General features: G+C 34.0%; 1 protein-coding gene, 1 non-coding gene and 1 pseudogene across 2 annotated transcripts; 1 reads left to right on the top strand and 2 right to left on the bottom strand.

Annotated features, from left to right (window-relative positions):
* Positions 1-3,620: 3,620 nt before the first annotated feature.
* On the bottom strand, positions 3,621-4,700 carry LOC108307396 (annotated as a pseudogene).
* Positions 4,701-9,360: 4,660 nt separating this feature from the next.
* Positions 9,361-20,286, bottom strand: LOC108307482 (olfactory receptor 51F2-like). Its single transcript, XM_017532836.1, has 2 exons — positions 20,041-20,286; positions 9,361-11,119 (listed from the first exon to the last, which is right to left on the bottom strand). Exon 2 carries the CDS (start codon positions 11,074-11,076, stop codon positions 10,132-10,134), a length of 945 nt encoding a protein of 314 aa, XP_017388325.1. The 5' UTR covers positions 11,077-11,119; positions 20,041-20,286; the 3' UTR covers positions 9,361-10,131.
* On the top strand, positions 14,744-14,896 carry LOC119471964. Its single transcript, XR_005201064.1, has one exon. It is a non-coding gene; the product is annotated as a small nucleolar RNA SNORA62/SNORA6 family (small nucleolar RNA).
* Positions 20,287-21,519: the final 1,233 nt, after the last annotated feature.

Below are 21,519 nucleotides of genomic sequence, written 5' to 3'. Positions count from 1 at the left end.
GATTAAACATTCTTCTTATGTATTCTTATTACTCTTGTTGCCAGTATCTATATATTCTAACATATTACATAGTAATCAGATTTTGAATGGTTGTTTTTTTATCTATGTATTTCGCAGATTATAACAATGTAGTGTTTGTTTCTGCCACTCTGTAATATTATTCAGTATCTGGCAATAGTAGACCCTCAGTAAATGAAAGAATGAATCAGTGGTAATTAAATTGTGTTTCAGAATAATAGATAATAGGATTTAATTTAATTTAAAAGTATAAAAATTTAATATCTCTATTAGATATGCTGAAAAAATCAAATAGAACAGAATCTATGACATTGTTTTAAGTATAATTTTGGAGATTTGGTCTCATGAAGAAAGTGTTCATTTCAGCTGTTAATATTCATTCTTTCAAACTGTTACTAACATTTTCATAATATTAAGATATTTCATTGTTCGTTCCTAAAGAGTAGATTAATAATAATGCTATTAAAAATAAAGAATAAATTACCACCAAACTGTATCCCATATGAAAGCTTCTGCTTAAAAAATAGTGTCAGGTCACTGATATAAGTGTTTATTGTTAAACACTATGTCTTGGACGGATAAGAAGGGAGTAGATTTTATTTCAGAGGTATTAGGCTCACAACACTTGAGAAAAAGGAGTTTTTTATTTTTACTTTTTATTGTACTTTAAGTTCAGGGGTACATGTGCAGAACATGTGGGTTTGTTACATAGTTATACATGTGCCATGTTGGTTTACTGCATCCATCACTCTGTCATTTACATTGGGTATTTCTCCTAATGCTAACCCACCTCTAGCCCCCCACCTCCTGTCAGGCCCCAATGTGTGATGTTCCCCTCCCTGTGTCCATATGTTCTCATTGTTTAACTCCCACTTATGAGTGAGAACATGTGGTGTTTGGTTTTCTGTTCTTGTGTCAGTTTGCTGAGAATGATGGTATCCAGCTTCATCCATGTCCCTGTAAAGGACATGAACTCATTCTTTTTTTATGGCTGCATAGTATTCCATGGTAGATATGTGCCACACTTTCTTTATCCAGCCTATCATTGATGGACATTTGGGTTGGTTCCAACTCTTTGCTATTGTGAACAGTGCCCCAATAAACATAAGTGTGCATGTGTCTTTTTAATAGAATGATTTATAATCCTTTGGGTACATACTTAGTAATGGAACTGCTAGGTCAAATGGTATTTCTAGTTTTAGATCCTTGAGGAATCACCACACTGTCTTCCACAATGGTTGAACTAATTTACACTCCCACCAACAGTGTAAAAGTATTCTTATTTCTCCACATCCTCTCCAGCATCTGTCATCTTCTGACATTTTAATAATTACCATTGTAACTGGTATGAGATGGTATCTCATTGTGGTTTGGATTTGCATTTCTCTAATGACCAGTGATGATAAGCTTTTAAAAATATGTTTATTGGCTGCATAAATGTCTCCTTTTGAGAATTGTCTGTTCATATCCTTCACCCATTTTTTGATGGGGTTGTTAGTTTTTCTCTTGTAGATTTGTATAAGTTCTTCGTAGATTCTGGATATTAGCCCTTTGTCAGATGGGTAGATTGCAAAAATTTTCTCCCAATCTGTAGGTTGCCTGTTCACTCTAATGATAGTTCCTTTTGCTGTGCAGAAGCTCTTTAGTTTAATTCGATCCCATTTGTCTATTTTGGCTTTTGTTGCCATTGCTTTTGGTGTTTTAGTCATGAAGACTTTGCCCATGCATATGTCCTGAATGGTATTGCCTAGGTTTTCTTCTAGGGTTTTTATGGTTTTAGGTCTTATGTTTAAATCTTTAATCCAGCTTGAGTTAAGTTTTGTATAAGGTATAAGGAAGGGATCCAGTTTCAGCTTTCTGCATATGACTAGTCAGTTTATCCAACACTATTTATTAAACAGGGAATCCTTTCCCATTGCTTGTTTTTGTCAGATTTGTCAAAGATTAGATAGTTGTAGATGTGTGGTGTTATCTCTGAGGCCTCTATTCTGTTCCATTGATGTGTCACTCTATTTTGGTACCAGTACCATGTTGTTTTGATTACTGTAGCCTTGTAGTATAGTTTGAAGCCAGGTAGCATGATGCCTCCAGCTTTGGTGGTGTTGTTTTTTTCCTTAGGATTGTCTTGGTTGTGCAGGCTCTTTTTGGGTTCTATATGGAATTTAAGGTATTTTTCTTTTCCAATTCTGTGGAGAAAGTCAATGGTAGCTTGACTGGGATAGCACTGAATCTATTAATTACTTTGAGCAGTACGGCCATTTTCATGATATTGATTCTTCCTAACCATGAGCATAGAATGTTTTTCCATTTGCTTGTGTCCTCTCTTATTTCCTTGAGCTGTGGCTTATAGTTCTCCTTGAAGAGGTCCTTCACATCCCTTGTTAGTTGTATTTCTAGATATTTTGTTCTCTTTGTAGTGATTGTTAGTGGGAGTTTACTCATGATTTGGCTCCCTGTCTGTTACTGGTGTACAGAAATACTTGTGATTTTTGCACATTGATTTTGTATCCTGAGACTTTGCTGAAGTTGTTTGTCAGTTTAAGTACATTTGGGGCTGAGATGATGGGGTCTTCTAAATATACTATCATGTTGTCTGCAAATAGAAACAATTTGACTTCCCTTTTTCCTAATCGAATATCCTTTATTTCTTTTTCTTGCCTGATTGCTCTTGCCAGAACTTCTAATACTATGTTGAATAGGAATGGTGAGAGGGGGCATCCTTGTCTTTTGCCAGTTTTCAAAGGGAATGCTTCCAGTTTTTGCCCATTTTGTATGATATTGACTGTGGGTTTGTCATAAATAGCTTTTATTATTTTGAGCTACATTCTATCAATACCTAGTTTATTGAGAGTTTTTAGCATAAAGCGCTGTTGAATTTTGTCTAAGCCTTCTCTGCATCTATTGAGATAATCACGTGGTTTTTGTCTTTCGTTCTGTTTATGTGATGGATTACGTTTATAGATTTGTGTGTATTAAACCAGCCTTGCATCCCAGGGATGAAGGCTATTTGATTGTGTTGGATAAGCTTTTTGATGTGCTGTTGGATTTTGTTTGTCAGTATTTTATGAAGAATTTTGTATCGATGTTCATCATGGATATTGGCCTGAAGTTTTCTTTTTTTGTTGAGTCTCTGCCAGGTTTGGTATCAGGATGATGTTGGCCTCATAAAATGAGTTAGAGAGCATTCCCTCTTTTTGTATTGTTTGGAATAGTTTTAGAAAGAATGATACCAGCTCCTTTTTGTACATCTGTAGAATTCAGCTGTGAACCTGTCTGGTACTGGACTTTTCCTGGTTGGTAGGCTATTAATTGCTGCCTCAATTTCAGACCTTGTTATTGGCCTATTCAGGGATTTGACTTCTTCCTGGTTTAGTCTTGAGAGGGTGTAAGTGTCCAGGAATTTATCCATTTTTTCTAGATTTTTTGGTTTATAGTATTCTCTGATGGTGGTTTGTATTTCTGTGGGATCGGTGATGATATCCTCTTTATCATTTTTTATTGCATCTACTTGATTCTTTTCTCTTTTCTTCTTTGTTAGTCTGGCTATCAGTCTATCTATTTTGTTGATCTTTTCAAAAACCAGCTCCTGGATTCATTGATTTTTTGAAGAGTTTTTCTGGAAAAAGGATTTTTTTAATGGCTTTATGGATCTGCTTGGTTTTCACACTATAAATAATAGGATTCACCACTAGTGGAATAAGCAAATATGCAATGGCCATAAGAGTGTATACATAAGGAGGTGCTCTTTTCCCAAACCTATGGACAAAACACAAACTAATAAGAGGGATGTAGAAAATGGCAACAGCACCTATGTGGGAGATATAAGTGCTAAAGACCTTATGCCACTTCTCTGGGGAAGCAATGGTTAGGACAGTCTTAATAATCACGATACAGGAGAGAAGAATAAAGATGGAGTCCACCCCTGCAGTAACTGTGAGGGCAGTAAGTCCTAAAGCACTGTTGATCTTATTGTCAGAACATGAAAGCTGGATAATTCAGGATGGAAACAGTAGGAATGATGGAGCACATGACTTCGGCAGAAGGACAGACATTTAAGAAGTAGGGCCAGAGGCAGTAGAGTCATTGTCCCCCTGACAAGGATGGCAAACCACACCTTGATGATCCCCCTGAGTAGGTAGGATCACAGACTCACTCTGCCACACCCACCTAATTTATTTTTGTATTTTTTTAGATTAACAGTTTCTCACTATGTTGCCCAGGCTGGTCTCGAACTCCTGGACTCAAGCGATCCTCCTACTTCAAGTCTCCAAAAGTGCTGGCATTACAATTGTTAGCCACCATGCCTAGCAGGACTGTTTTTACTCTCCATGTCTATTCCTACTCTTCAGGGATAGTATATTTTAAATATTTTATCTAAGGAATCTCAATCAGATTTCCCATTTACCATGTTTCCTTGATATTTTTTCCAGAATTTTATTGTTCATGGACATTTCAGAATGAAGATTCAGCACATTAGCAAGAATCTCTATTTAAAAAAAATTTTTTAAAGCTGCCTTAAAACAATAAAATACTAGGACTTTTCCTATCGTAAGTTCTTATTCCAAAGGCAATTCCACAGCATTTTGTGTTTATGTGGCTGCCACAACTTTCTCTTAGAAATATTTTCTCTTATAAGGCCAATTCTCTTACTGCAAAATGAGTCCACATAAATCATCTAACATAATGCATGGCCATTGTCTCTTGGATGCCCCTGTGCTTACATTGAGTAAAAAGGATGAGGAAGAGATAGGGCTCTGAGATCCCATTCAGCTCCCAGAATAGAGGATATTTATAAGGAACTCAGTCTCATGAGGGTCATTTATCCAAAAGAAAAACTTACTCCTAAGGGATCTTTCTGATAAACTGTATTTGCTTGTTTTGGCTTTGTGCTTTAGAGTCATTCTGCATGCCCAAATCTACTTATTCTCCCATGTGGTTTCTTTTCTTCTTTAAAATTTTTTTTAGTAGATTTATTAAGGGACAGTTGTTAAAAATTGTATATATTTATAGTGTACAGTGTGTTTTGATATACATATACTTTGTGAAATGATGATCATAATCAAGTTTATTAACATTTCTATGACCTTCATAGTTACCTCTTTTTCTTTATTTTTCTTGTGATATAATTTAATATGCAGTCTCTTATCAAAGACACTATACAATACAACATTATTAGCATAGTCTCCATGCTATACATCAGAACTTCAGAAATTATTTATTAAACATAGTTTCATGTATTGCAATTACTAAGTTGCTTCTTTTTTGACTTGCTATGACTTATTAAAATTATATTTCATGAAAAATATAAATATTGACTAATATGAAAAATGTAAAAATGTAGTTTTTATACCTGCCTTGGGAAGGAAGCCATTGAAACAACCCTATATTCTTGATTTTACACCCAGTTATTCCACCAAAATGAATATTTTTCTTCCCCACAGATAAAGATAAAAATAAATATATTTTAGATTTGGAATAACAAACAACAAAGAAATATACAGTTGTATTTGTAGCTTAATGGCTTCCCAGATTGGCTGAGTATCAGGTATACCTTGGACATCTTATTATAAATACAAATTCTCAGGCCTCATCTCAGAACCAGTAAAACAAAATATTCAGATTCTAGGGCCCAGAGTCCTGCATTTTAATCAACTTTTTTAGAGTAGTTTTTGGTTCACAGCAAAATTTGGCAGAAAGTACTGAATTCCCATATACGCCTCCCAGCCCCACATGCATAGCCTGTTCCTCTATCAGTATCTCCCAGCAGAGTCGTACATTTGTACATTCATCACAGTCTATGGGCCAATACTGACATACAATTATCACCACAAATCCAGTTTAAATTATGGTTCACTGTTGGTGTTGTGTGTTCTATGGATTTTATACACGTACAATGACATATGTATCTTCCATTTTAGCATCATGCAGAATAATTCCACTGCTCTAAACAGTCCTCTGTTCTCTGTCTATTCACCTTTCTTTCCCTCCACATGCCTGGAAACCATTGAGTTTTATAATGTCTCTAAAGTTTTGCCTTCTCTAGGATGTCATATAGTTGGAATCATACAGTATATAGTCTTTTCAAAATTTTTTTCCACCTAGTAAGAAGTAAATAATGTAGATGATGGGGTGATGGATGCAGCAAACCACCATGGCATGTGTATATCTATGTAACAAATCTGCATGTTCTGCACATGTACCTCAGAACTTAAAGTATAATAAAAAAATAAAATACAAAAAAGAGAGAAAATTCAAATAAGTGCAATCAGAAAAGAAAAAGGAGACATTACAATTGGTACCATAGAAACACAGAAGATCATTGCAAACAACTATGAGCAATTCTACACTCACAAACTAGAAACCTAAAGAAAATGAATATGTTCCTGGAAATATAAACTTCCAAGATTGAAACAGAAGTAGAAAACCTGAACAGACTAATAACGATTAGTAAAACTGAATAAGTAATACAAAATCTCCCCAAAAAAGACAAATCCAGAACGAGATGGATTAATAGTCAAATTCTACTAGACATAGAAGGAAGAATTGGTACCAAAGAGGAAATCAAATTATCAGTTTGCTAGTAAAAATACTAGCAAACTGAATCCAACAGCACATCAAAAATATTACACAACACTGAAGTGGGTTTTATTCCACAGATTCAAGGATGATGTCTCAACATAAGCAAACCAGTAAGCATGATTCATCACATAAACAAATTTTAAAAACCCCTATGATCATGGCAATAATTGCAGAATAATCAATTGATAAAATTCAGCATGAGTTCATGATAAAAACTCTCAACAAAGTAGGCATAGAAGGAACATACCTGAAAATGATAAAAGCCATATATGACAAACCTGCAGCCAACATCATATTGAATGGGAAAAAGTTGAAAACATTTTCTGTAAGAGCTGAAACAAGACAAGGATGCCTACTTTCACTATTTTTATTTAAAATAGTACTGGAAGTTCTAGTCAGAGCAATCAGGGAAGAGAAAGAAACAAAACAATCAAAATTGGAAAAGAGGAAATCAAACTATCTCTATTTGCTGATGATATGATTGGATACCTAGAAAATCCTAAAGACTCCACCAAAAGACTACGAGATTTGATAAATACATTCAGTAAAATTTCAGGATACAAAATCAACATACAAAAATCAGTAGCATTTCTAAATGCCAACAGCTATCTAGCTGAGAACCAAATTAAGAACTCAACCTTATTTACAATAGCTATGGAGTATACATAAGAATTGTTTTAATCAAGGAGGTGAAAGATCTCTACAAGGAAAACTCAAAATGCTGATGAAAGAAAATGTAGATGATACAAACAAATGGAAAAAAATCCCATAATAATGGATCAAAGAATCAATATTGTTAAAATGACCATACTGCCAAAGCAATCTGTGGATTCAATGTAATAGCTAACAAATTACCAAAATGATTTTTCACAGAATAAAAAAAATATAAAATTCTTATGGAAAAAAAAGAGCCTGAATAGCCAAAACAATCCTAAGCCAAAAGAACAAAGCTGCAGGCATCACATTACTTGACTTGAAATTGTACTACAAGGCTATAGTAAGCAAAAGAGTGTGCTACTGGTATAAGACATATAGACCAATGAAACAGAATAGAGAACCCAGAAATAAAGCCACATATCTACAGCCAGTTTATCTGTTACAATGTTAACAAAAACATACACTTGGAAAAGGACAGAAACCTTATTAAATAAATGGCGCTGGGAAAATTGGATTGCCATATGCAGAATGAACCTGAACCCCTATCTCTCACTATGTACAAAATTTAACTCAAGATTGATTGAAGACTCAAGTGTAAGACCTGAAGCCATAAAAATACTAGAAGAAAAGCTAGGAAAAACTTTTCTGGACATTTGCCTTGGCAAGGAGTTCATGACTAAGACCTGAAAAGCAAGTGCAACAAAAACAAAGATAAATGGGGCTCAATTAAACTATGAAGTTTCTGCCCAGCAAAAGAAATAATCAACAGAGTAAACAGGTAATTTGCAGAAGGGGAGAAAATATTTTCTAATTGTGCATCTAACAAATGGCTAATATTCAAAATCTACAAGAAATTCAAACAGCTCAAGAACAGCAAATAGCAAGTAACTATTAGAAAGTGGACAAAGGACATTAACAGACAGTTTTCTAAAGAAGACATACAAATGGCCAACAAGCTTATAAAAAATGCTCAACACCACTAATCATTAGAGAAGTGTAAATTAAAACCACAATGAAATACAAATCAGAAGGGCTATTAGTAAAAAGTCAAAAAATAACAGATGTTAGTGAGGATGTGGGGAAAAGAGAACACTTACACACTGTTGGTGGCAATGTAAATTACTAGAACCTCTATGGAAAGCTCTGTGGAGATTTCTCAAGGAACCAAAAATTGAACTACTATTTGAGCTGGAAATTCCACTACTGAGTAGCTTCCCATAGGGAAATAAATTATTATATATATATATATATATATATATATATATACACACACACACACATCTGTATTTATGTGTTTATTACACACACATATATATATATACATATATATCTGTATTCATATGTTTATTACAGTACTCTTAACAATAGCAAAAATATGGGATCAATCTAAGTGTCTATCACTGGATGACTGGATAAAGAAAATGTGGTGAGTAGACACCATGGAATCGTACTCAGTCATAAAAAAGAATGAAGAGATGTATTTTGCAGTAACATGGATGGATCTAGAGGACATTATCTTAAGTGACATAACTCAAAAAGTAAAATACTGCATGCTCTCTCTCACAAGTAAGAGCTAAATAATGTGCACATATGGACATTTAGAGTGGAATGATAGGCATTGGTGACTGGGAAGCGTAGGAGGGTGGAAGTGGGGTCAGAGAGGAGAAACTATTTAATGAGTATAATGTACTCTATTTGGTTGATGGCTATACTAAAAGCCTAGACTTCCACTATGCAATATATCCATGTAACAAAACTTTGCCCCCCAAATCTATTTTTTTTAAAGAACAGACAAGAAGTACATGTGTATTGTATGTGGGTCCAAACGGGGACAGCTTTCTGAGACCGAAACTTCCAAAATAGCCATTTAACTCTGTAGTTTGGAAAGTTAGAGCTATGACCAATTACCAGGTAATATCGGCAAAAAAATTTTACACAGTTGAAAATTTCTTGTTTTACACATGTCAAATATTGAATCAAAGGAGTTATCACTGGAATTTTGAGATAGACTATTTGATAGGTTTTTATGTATAGTTCAATTCAACAACTATCAATAAGTATCTGCTATGTGAAAGGTGTTCTGCTGAGTGTTATGGAAGCTTCAAATAAAATCAAGACTTTTTATTTAAGAAATGTACAGTCTTGTGAAAGCTATAATAATATACACACAGGTGTGTACACATATAAAGGCAAAACTGTTATGAACAAAGCAATATGAAAGGAAAATTATAAGGAGAGAACAAATATCATTTGAGCAATCATAAAATGTTGAATGAGGAAGATATTTAAAGATGAATCTTGAAACATAAGTAGAATTTCAAAGTGAAGTAGGTGTTGAAGTGGAGTCAACAGTAAAGCCCACCATGAAAAAACTGCATGCATTTGAAGAAGTCGTAAGCAGACTGGCATTTTTACACTGCAGAGTATGGGAAAAGAGAAAAAAAGTGAATGAAAATTTAAAGAAAAGCTAAGCCTGAGTTGTGGAGGAAATGACCATAGACAGGATTTGCTGCTTCATTTAGTTGGTGCATGAGAAATAAACATAAAAGATGCATTTATTTGTTCATTTAAAAATTTTTCTTAGATAATTTGGAATCTTAATTCAAAGTGAATAATGCGATCATTGAGCAGAAACAGCATTGAAACATTAGTTCAGTTAGTCATCTGTTGGAACCAGGTAACTAAGATAATGAGAATCTCAATCAGTACCTTGTTGGTAGAAAAGAGATTGCTTAGCAATGATAATCACATTGTGGAGACATTTGAATCGGATGGCATTCAGTTTCACACAACTCTAAAATTGCATGCATGGGTTTGTAACTCCAACTTGTGGTGAATTTTCTAGACTTTGAAATAAGTATTTAGGAGTAGTACATGTTAAATATGAATTCCCTTGGAACATACAAATTTGAGCACAGCTTTCTGAATCTGCTTCGTTTTCACACTGTAGATGATGGGATTCATCACAGGGGGGATGAGCAAGTATATGTTAGCAATGAGGGTGGGCACATAGGGTGGGGCATGTTTTCCAAATCTGTGAACAAAGGACAGGCTGATCAAAGGGACATAGAATATGCCAACAGCGGTGATATGAGAAATGCAAGTGCTAAAGGCCTTCTTCCTCTCCTGTGTGGATGCAATGCTGAGAACTGAGCGAATGATCAGCAGATAGGAGAGCACAATAAAGATGGAGTCCACTCCGGCAGTAGAGATGATTGCAGTTAATCCTAATGCACTGTTGATCTTTGTGTCTGAACATGAGAGTTTTATTACATCAGGGTGGAAACAGTAGGAGTGGTGGAGCATGTGGCTGCGGCAGAATGACAGTTGCTTAAGAAGTATGACTAGAGGTGTCAAAATGACAGTCCCCCTGGTAATGATTGCCAAACCAATCTGTGCGATTCTTGCATGCGTTAGAATGGTAACATATCTTAAGGGGTTAGAAATGGCTACAAAACGATCAAAGGCCATAGCCAGGAGCACTGAAGATTCCATGAAAGTGAAGAGGTGAATGAAGAACATCTGTGATAAACAAGCATTGAAGCTGATCTCCCGAGCATTGACCCACAATATTCCCAGCACTGTCACCAGTGTAGAGATGCATAAGCCAATGTCAGTGGTGGACAGCATGGAGAGGAAATAGTACATGGGCTCATGGAGGCTTGGCTCAGTGAGGATGACGAAAAGGATCAGGGTATTCCCAGAAAGGGCAGTTAAATAGAGGCAACAGATGGGGATGGAGATCCAGACATGGGCCCATTCAAGTCCAGGGACCCCCGTCAAGAAGAAAGTAGGAGAAGTGGAATTATGGAATATTGGCATTATGGCCTTTGGGAGCAGAATTCTCTTGTAGGATCTTGACTTCCTAAATTTAGAATTTGAAAATTATTCTAGTTGAAGTTTCACATACATTCCGTAAAATGCAAAAAACTTCAGAGTACGGCTCAAGGAAGTTTGACATCCACATGTAGCTGTGTAACCACATCCAAGATCAACTGATTGAACATTATCAGGAACCAGAAGTCCCCGTAATGCCACATCCTCATCATTGTCCTTTCAAATAGTAATCATTATTCTGACTTTTATTACCATAATTATCTCTTCCTATACTTGATTTTTATATAAATAGAATCATGTATTACATACTGTTTGTGTTTAACTTCTTTCATTCAATATTTTGTCTGTGAGATTAATCACTGAACTAAGATAATTAATTTCAATTTAACTTCAATTTATTTAAATACATTTATTTTATATTTACCACTTATCTTGTATTCTCATCATTTTAATTAAAATTTTATCCTTCAACTGGATTATGAGAATAAGGGATATTTTGGGCTAATCCATGTTTAGTGGAGTTGTTTGCTCATAATACATATTCAGTATGCATTTGTCAATTGATTTACCTTTATTTGCTCTTCCTGAAAAATTCTATTTAACTGTGATTAGGCCTTGGTATAGAAAGATAATTGACTAATTGTGATTTGGAATTTTAGAATTATTAACTTAGATACCAAATTTCATTTAATTCGTTTAGTAAGCAGGAAAACATCTCTTTTCAGTAACTACATTTACCTAAGAATTCACCCCAGGTAATGCCCATTCATCTTGCTTCATTATATGTGTTTAATAGGAAAGAGATGTTTCAGTTCCTATGAACGTGAAGCTTGATATTCTTCTTAGTTTGTAACATTAAAATACTGCCCTGTTTATGATTATGAAACCTGCTTCTGTTGTGATAAAAATGAGTGAGGCAAATAATGAGCTTCTTTTGTAACATGTATGCTCTGGTCTTTCATCTGACCTTTGTTCTGTTATAGGATTAGTCAGATAAATAATATTATGTGAATGATAAGACCATTTCCATACTCTGCTCTAATTATTTAACATAGACTATTTCATTTGAGTCTTGTGACAAACTAAAAGAGGGGTATTTTTATTACAGATGCATAAAATGAAGTTTGAAAGTGCATAAATTGCCAAAGTGCATAAAAACTGAAAGATATGATATTGGAAATCAATCGGAGAAAAAGAAAAAGATGCTAGAGGCTGTGCTATTAACAACTATATTACATTGTCTAATCACAATAGTAATGATGATAATTATAACATAATCCTTCTTCAGTTAATAATACTTTATTAATAAATAAAGTAAATGTGGAAGAGATGCCTATCTTCGAAAATTTCTGATTATGTAAAATTTCTATGGTTCAGGCTTGAACAATTTTATTTCAGGATTGTCTACATATTGTATGATACATAATTATGTTATTAAAACTTGTTTTTTTGCAAATAGTAAATACTTAAGATAATATTGGATGCTATAAATCAAATTAATCCATTGATCCATTGTGGAAACAGCATATTTATTATAAAATGAAGGCATTGCTCAAAATATACTTTTATGTTTTTATGATTTCCACTATTTTTACAAACCAAATTTATTCTAAGTATGCTCATTTTTACACAAGATTTATCATATAATTGACTACTACTTACTTATAGCTGTAGATGAAAATTAGTTTGGCTATTTCTCCAAACATGTTGTCTTTTTCTGTATACTTTCAACAGCATGCATTCCATGGACAATGGCTTTTATATATTCATTTTTCTACTTTAAAGTTTTCATCTTCTTCTCACACTAATCTCCTGAATATTAGAGCCACGTGCCTAACTCTTAGATTCTTCCATCTTAAATATCTCAAAGCAAGCTCAAACACAGCATGATTGCATCTAAATTCAGTCTTTGTCACAGAATGACTACTTGTATATTCTATTTTCCCCACTTTGATTAATAGCTCTGTGGTAGCTCTATAGATCTATAGTGGATGTATAAATCTGTGGTAGCTTCATATATGAAATTGCCTAATTCAGAAATCTGCATATACTCTCACCTTTTATCTGTTGATCACTAATTTCTGTTTTTATTTGACTTTTTCTAGTTCACACACCATGTTGCTATCAGTTTTTTCTAAGATGTAAAGTAGACTTGCATTTTAAAGTGATTTTAATTGGCAGTATCTGAAAGAGTATTTCCCAACTTTTTATTAAATTTTCATCACAAATAAAAAATCAAATGAAAGCAGCACTGATACTAAACTGATGAATATTCTAAATCTAGAAAATTTGGAAATGGTTAACTTCTCCAAACTGATGGAAATGGAAATGGAAATGGATGTGGACAGATATGAAGTCAAAATATAGGCCCACAATTTATACATCTCCATAGTCTTTACTAAGGAATGCAGAGTCTGTACTAAGATAAAAAGGTGAGAACTGGGCATTTATTTTTGTAGGTTGCTTAACTATAAAGTAACAAGGACTTTATTCTTGTATCAGACATCTCATCTCAAGAAAAATAGCCAAAAATAATGGTATAAGGGGTGTCATTGGTAGAGATACATTGAATTTTGAAATTAGTATTAGCCCATGTACAGAAGGGAGTGAAATAAAACAGCATATTTTGGGAATTTAGGTTTATAAATTTCCCTTATGGTTTTAAGCTGGCAAAGAACTATACAGTATTGGTTGGATGTTATCTGCAGGCTGCTAGAAACTGGGAATTATACCAGAAACTGCATTCCATATAATAATGCTTATTGGGACAGCAACAATGAGCAAGCCCCATACATAGATTTTTTTAAGAAAAAAAATAAAGACTGAGGAGATCTTGTTTTGCACTAGAGAGTATATAAAGAAAAAAAAATACTAGCATGAATCTTTAAAATATTTCATTAATAAAGGAACAGCATCTGGAAAATCCAGAGCATGAGCATATATAAAGAAATGTAATAATGTCTGTAAATCATGAAGCATATTACCTATCACATCACAATGACTCAGTTATCAATGTCATAGATATAAAAACTTCTGCAGAACTAACAAGAAAACATCCTTAAGGTAATGTAGGCAATAGCATCCGATAGTATTATGGGAAAACAAAGAACATGCTGGACAAAAAGTCAAAATAATAAAATACTAAAAAAATAGAATTAAAGTACACATTGGACATAATCAAAAACAGAGTCAAGGGACAGTAACCAGGTTAATTCAATTTGGAGAATGCATTTGAAAAATTCTCTCATAATGCACAGAAAAAAATACAGTGAAAATAAAATAGTGAGAAAATTGTATTTGGGAAGGTCACAAAATGAAAAGCCAACATACAGATAACTAGGGTCTCAGGTAAAGTAAACAAAAATAAATAGAATAAAAATGACTGTTCCAAAGGAAAGACTCCGGTGCATGGAGGATGAAAGGGCTCATTTTATTCCAGGTAAGATCAGGAAGATGAGAACAAGCATAAAATATTTGACTTAAATACATTTTTTAAAAATTACAAGCTTTCAGGCAGAAAATATGGATTTCTTATAAAGAAATGGAAATTAAGCTGGTTTCACCAAAAAATTAAAATATTTAAAAAAGTCCTTTACAAAACATGCCATGGATGATGCAGAAAGAAGATTGAAATATGTGAAAACAAATGGAGATTGCACGTTATTAGAACGTGGAGCTGGGGCCCTAACTGGCTGATAAACTTGTAAGTGTGGGTAGTGTGATATGTGAGGGTCAAATTTTTCACTACCACCACAAGGGTCTTTGGCCTAGTGAGTAGAGTTTGACAATAATCCTTGCTACAAGTATAATGTTAAAAAAATTACAAACACACACACACACACACACACACACACACACACGACCAAGACACTGATGTCTACAAAGCACTGCTGATAAATATTTTAAAAGATATATAAATAAGTGGAGAGACATCATATGTAAATGTATTAGAAGACTCAATAGCATTGGAATGGCTGTTTTCCCTTAATGAATCTATAAATTCAATGTAATATCAACAGATCATTTTTTTCCTGTAAAAATTGACACTCATTCTACAATTTATATGGAAATGCAAAAGACTTACAGTTTTGGAATAGAAGAAACAATTTGGAGTACTTACACTACAAGGATTCACAGCTTAACATTAAGTTGGTGCAATTAAGACACACAGCATAAGGACAGTCATATAGATTAATAGAACAAATTGGAGAGTTCAGATTTAAATACTTACATTATAGCCAATTGATTTGTAGCAAAGGTGTCAAGAAAATTATATGAGAGAAAGGATAGACTTTTCAACAAATGGTGCTCAAAATGGATTACAGACCTGAATGTAAGATCTAAAAATAAAAAAATTTCTAGAAAAAAATGTTGGAGATTTTATGACCTTGGGTTAGGCAAAACATTATTAGATACCATACTAAAAGTGTGAGCCATTAAATAAAATGGTCAATATCAGATTTTAAACAAAAGAGATAGCAAGGGGAGAAATGCCAGATGTAGGTGATGGGGAGGAAGGCAGCAAATCACACTGCCACGTGTGTTCCTATGCAACAATTTTGCATGTTCTTCACATGTACCCCAAAACCTAAAATGCAATAAAATAAATAAATGGGAAAAAAAAGTCACCATTAAGAAAATAAGAATAGAGAAAAGAGACTGGGAGAAAATGTTTGCATAAAAACTCATACAAAAAATATAAAGAACTCTTACAGCTCAATAAAGAGACGAACAATCCAATTAAAAATGGACGAAATATTTGAATAGACATCTCACCAAAACATATACAAAAATGACTAATAGGCACAAGAAAAGATGAGCATTAGGAAAATAACATTAAAATTAAGAAATAAAAATTTAAACTGCAAAAAAATACCATTATCCACCCACTAGAGTGGCTATAAACGAGAGAGAGAGAAAAAAAAAGAGAAAGAGAAAAAGAAAAGGAAAGGAAAGGAAAGGAAAGGAAAGGGAAAAAAGGGAAAATACAAAGTGTTGATAAGCATGTGGAGAAACTGAGCATACATTGCTTGTGGAAGTGTAAAATGATACAGCCACTTTGACAAATAGATTTACAGATTCTTAAAAATTGAAACATAAACTTACCGTATGATTCAGAAATTATACTCCTTGGACTCTACCAAGAGAAATGAAAGCATATGTACACATAATACATGTATACAAACGTTTATAACAACATTATTCATAATAGCCCAGAATTGAAACAGTTGATTAACTGGTGAACAAACTGTGGAATACCCTTAGGCTAAAAAACTATTCAGCAAAAAAGGAAACAATTACTAATAAGTGCTACATCATGAATGTACCCCAAATATATTATGCTGAGTGAAAGTAGAATATTACATATTGTATGATGAATTTTAATGAAATAACTAGAAAACATTTCAAAAAAAGTAAGTAGGGCAGTGTTTGTCTCTGAGACAGAATTAAAAGCACAGGAAGAGGCACAAGTGAACATTTAGTTACATATAAAGGTAGACTTTAAAACTGGTAGAAATAAAGTGAGTTATTGAATACAAGAAGTTAGGTAAACTGGTCATCCATTTGGAAAAAAAAAAAACCTAAAATAAAGCATATCACCACAATACACACTGAAATTGTTTTCTGATGGTTAAATATGAAAATATCAAAAAGTCACATACATTTTAGAATAAAATACAGGTAAATATTTATATAATCCTGTAGTAGAAAAAATTTCTAAATATAAAACCAAATATATAAATTGTAGAGGTAAACATTTGATTTGGTAAAATTCAAATAATCATTTTATAGCAAAAAAAAATTCCACAAATTTAAAAGGGTAATCATAAATTTGGGGAAATATTTGAAGCATATGTAACATTCAATTAAATATTGTGTTTACTATTTAACTTTTATAAAATGACAAAAAATTTGACAAAAAGAATTAAAAACAGAATTCTCCAAAGCACTAGTAGTTAATACAGGAAGACTTTTCAGTCTCATAGTCAGCCAAAGAAGTGCTAATTGAAACAATTGTTATTAACCTTGACAAAGATTAGTACGGATGGTTAGGCTGCAGGAAAACTGGCACACTTATGTTGTAGAGTGTTTAAGTAAAATTTGTCATTTTTCAAGCACTTAAGACTTCATTTCCTTTTTTTTTTTTTAACTGTGTTAAGAAATATTAGTTTTATTTAACCAGTTTTCACAGCTGAATATTTGTTCTATAAAAACTTTACAGATTGTACAGTTTATATATAGTTCAAACTACTGAACACAAAGCTAGGTCCCACAGAGGCAAAAATACTGTACCAATCAATCCAAGATAAAGGCAGATTTACACACTGTACAGCTCTCCACATGGCTGGGGAGGTGGTCAGTTCTAAGTATAAACTTCAAAACTGTACAAAAATAAGGACTTGATTTTATTTCGCTCTTCATACATTCAATATGTTTGCAATCTCAGAAGCCTAACTAATAATAGGCATCTGTAGTCTGGAATCAGTACCCACTCCTGAAGGAATGTGCCTGTCTATCCACAGAGGGCACTCTTGGACACCATACTGAACTCAGTATATTGTATAGACATCAAAGCAGAGGCCAAGAACATTAAATGTTGAATATAAGGTAGTTCTTTTTTGTTTTGAAAGGAGTTTTTGCATTTAATAGTGTGCCAAAATAATTTTAACTTATTAAATATATTCTAAGTGAATCTAAAAATTACACTTTATAAACATAAAAATACTTTATTTTGGTGTAATACATCAATCATATCTGCGAATAGAAAACCAGAGCTGTGTATAAAGTAGTATTTCTCACCCAGCAACAAGAAGCACATATGTAGTTATTTTTCAAAAGGGTCAGAAAAACTATTTTTCAATCAACAATTTAATTTCTCTGAAGTTGCTAGTAGTATCGACAAAAGCCACTGTTGCTAGTGTGCATGACATGTATATAAATTATTCCTTCATCATTTGCTAATTACTTCTTTGAATAATAAATATTGAGTGCCAACTTTGCACACTTAACCCTCAAAATAACCTTTTAGTTTCAAGGTAATAAACAATGTTAATAGATTAAAATATTACATATGAGACTGTTCTAATTCCTCAAGTTCGGAAGCTGGCTTTATTTCTCATTTGTACTAAAAGAGCTTAGAACAGATTGCTGTATTCTGTGATTACTAGGAGAGAAACAACATCTATGTTTTTAACTTATTAGCTCCATTGATATTTTCCAATGTAGTGTTTCTTCATTTAATTCAAGGACAAAAATATCACCAGCTTGTACATGGGTCGTTTCTCATCATCTCCAGTGTGCACAAAAGAGGATGGCTGTCCTGAGCTTGGTCTCAAGGTAGGCCACAGTCTGGGCCTGATACCCTTCCTGCATTTGCCACCACCCAGTGGCCTCTCACTAGTCAAATCCTATTTTCCGTTGCTGAAACTCATGGGTGTAATTAGACATGAATTGGATCTGTGCCTGAAGGTTTTAGGAAAAGATCACAAGGGGCTTATCCTTATCTAGCCCCTAAGCAGTAAGGGTGCTCAAGATAAAGAGTATTTTATTTAGACAAAGACAAGACAAAGAGGAATATGAAGTCAGATTTTTTAGAGTATTAGCCGTCTCAGGTAAAGACAAATCTGGAGTTAGATCCAGCTTTGGAGAAAAGTCAGTTATCATCATATGATTTGACAAAGCAACTGGCACACTTATTTTGTAGAGTCTCCCCAGAATGACAAAATGGCATTTCTGTGATTGAAAATGCCATGGACTAAATTCATTTAATTAATTAATTAATGTATTTGCCTATTTATAAAGAAGGATTTGAGATGGATCCTTTATTATAATTTTTCTGAATTTAGAAACAGCATCTACGGAATGTTACAAAGCTAACCAACTACATGGAGGGAGAGCAATGACTGTACCAAGCGCATGATGAGCCGAGGCACTGAGATAACGAGCCTCAATGTTTGGGGCTTGGGCCGAAATATGAGCCAGTTGAAACATAGGAAAATAGATAAGAGGATGGATATAATATTCTCAGAGAGAAGAACAATTAACATTGAGCCAGTTTCCTCACTACATATCTATACATGTGTAACTTTAACAGCATCTTTAATAGGCTGTGACTAGTATTCCCAATTTTCAGGTGAGGTTAGAGTGAATGACTTATTGATGTCATTGATAGATTTCTTTTTTCTTTTTTTGTTTTTTTTTTGAGACAGAGTTTCACTGTTGTTACCCAGACTGGAGTGCAATGGCATGATCTCAGCTCACTGCAACCTCTGCCTCCTGGGTTCAAGCAATTCTCTTGCCTCAGCCTCCCTAGTAGCTGGGACTACAGGCACGCAGCACCATGCCCAGCTAATTTTTGTATTCTTAATAGAGACAGGGTTTCACCTTGTTGACCAGGATGGTCTCGATCTTTTGACCTTGTGATCCACCTGCCTCGGTCTCCCAAAGTGCTGGGATTATAGGCGTGAGCCACCACACCTGGCCTGACATTGATAGATTTCATGGAGCCATTGTGTGAATCCAGGACTCTCTGACCCTAAAGGTGTGGTCATTTTTACTGTGCCACTCTATCTCTCTGGTGTTGCGAACCAAATTAAAAGGAAATGCATCAGATTAATGCAGACCTAAGAGACAGACTAGAATAAATGTGCTGGCATAGGCGTAAACCAATTCAAAATATAATATAGTGATAGTGACAGTGTGATAGTGTACCAGTGACTTTATTTTGGGATTTGGTTATGATGTATGGCAGGAAATACATACATATAAGAAGTATAATTTTTTGCTATGATTAGCTTAATGGATGAAAACAAAATATCTATATGGAATTCAGGATTTCTGAATAGGCACCAGGACCACAGAAGTGAACAAAACAGTGGAGGGTGATTGGAGTCTGAAACTCAAACGGCTTGGAGGTCAGGGACCAAGGGTAAGTGGGAAGAGCCTTACCTTTCAAGGTGTGGAGAATTGGAAGGGATGCAAATAACAGCGTTGAAGGAGAAATGCCAGAAGACTAGGTGAATTTTTGTCTTTAATTTCACTTCCAATAAATTCTTCCTTGTGTTTATCTATGCTAAATCACTTATGATGTTTAAAAGTCATCACGGGCATTTGTTAAAGACACAGATAAGTCCTGTTTCTGATCTGAGAGCAGCTACTTGATTTGGACTTCAGAAAGGGAGGAGAGCTTCTCTTGCTCTTACTCACAGTGGGGTATAAGAAGGTGACCCATTTACCTCTATGAATGGAAAACTTATAAGGAATCTTAATTGTAGAGTCATTTACTCAGCTGAGATAAGTGTGCCTCTGTGCGATTTTTGCGCCATGCTGTTACACTGGACTTCTTTCCCCCTTGGGTGAGTTAGTTACCATCAGGAATTGTGGATGCTTAAGTGGAGAAAAATCACATCAGGGAAAATAAACATATTGACATAGGAAGCTTGTGTGTACAGGTTTCAATTAAAAATGAAATTGAATCATTGCTTTGGAGATGGATAAGGCATTTAAGATGAGAGTCTAGTATTTTTTCCAGGTTTTTGTTCTGCTATATGTTTCTTGATAATGTGTTATACAGATTTTTATGTACTTTGGTTGCTAGATGATTTGGAAGTATCTTCAGGGAATAGCATAATGCCAGTTCCATAGTATATGTATTTTAAATGTCTGTTAGAATAAGCAAATGGATTCCTACAATTTGAAAGCAAGCTGCAAAACAGAATGATCAGGTCGAGGGCTCCATGGGAGCTGACTTTTCAACAGAGGAAAAAAGTTTTAGCAGGTTGGGAACTCAAGTGGAAGCAACAAACAGAAAAAAAAAAAGACCTGCCTTTTCCTCAAGGATTATATTGATTAACTTCTGTATAGTGATTACTATTTTCTAGTCAGATACATTATATTATTTAATCTTAGCTGTTCAAGCTAAAGCACATTTCAATATTTACTTGACAAGTGCTGATGAACACCATGCTTGACATAAAATCAGTGGTCAGTAATATTACTGAATTAATTTATTCCCCTCTCTTGAAATATATTTCATAGTATAGAAAAGAGAATTATATAAACAAACACAATAGAAGTCATTTTATCCAACTCTATTTTGGTTAATGGTTAAGTTTGCTTTTTAATAAGGTTGATGACAGAGGAATCAGAAAAACTATTTCAATGTACAGTTAGGGCCTTTAAGTACAGTTTTGCAGATTGAAATTCCACATCATCTTCTTTGCATGAACTATGTCTTTTATCCAAATAATAATAATCAAGATAGTCAAGATAAAAACACTGACAGCTGATAGATCACTTACTGGGACCAGTGAGAAACTGCTATTTAGAAAATGAGTTGTAATTATTCAACTGGCAGCTATTGTCATTCAGTATACTTTCAGAGGAAATGAAACTTCTGGTTGATCTAGCAAGCTTGTTCAGTAGAAC

This window comes from Cebus imitator, unplaced genomic scaffold (assembly GCF_001604975.1).
Source record: "Cebus imitator isolate Cc_AM_T3 unplaced genomic scaffold, Cebus_imitator-1.0 Scaffold79, whole genome shotgun sequence".
Lineage (NCBI taxonomy): Eukaryota > Metazoa > Chordata > Mammalia > Primates > Cebidae > Cebus > Cebus imitator.
The sequence above is the reverse complement of the archived record's forward strand: the minus strand, read 5'-3'. Positions and strand labels throughout refer to the sequence as shown.

Coding starts and splice junctions, on each gene's coding strand:
- LOC108307482 (XM_017532836.1), bottom strand. CDS start 11,076: ATGCCAATATTCCATAATTCCACTTCTCCTACTTTCTTCTTGACGGGG.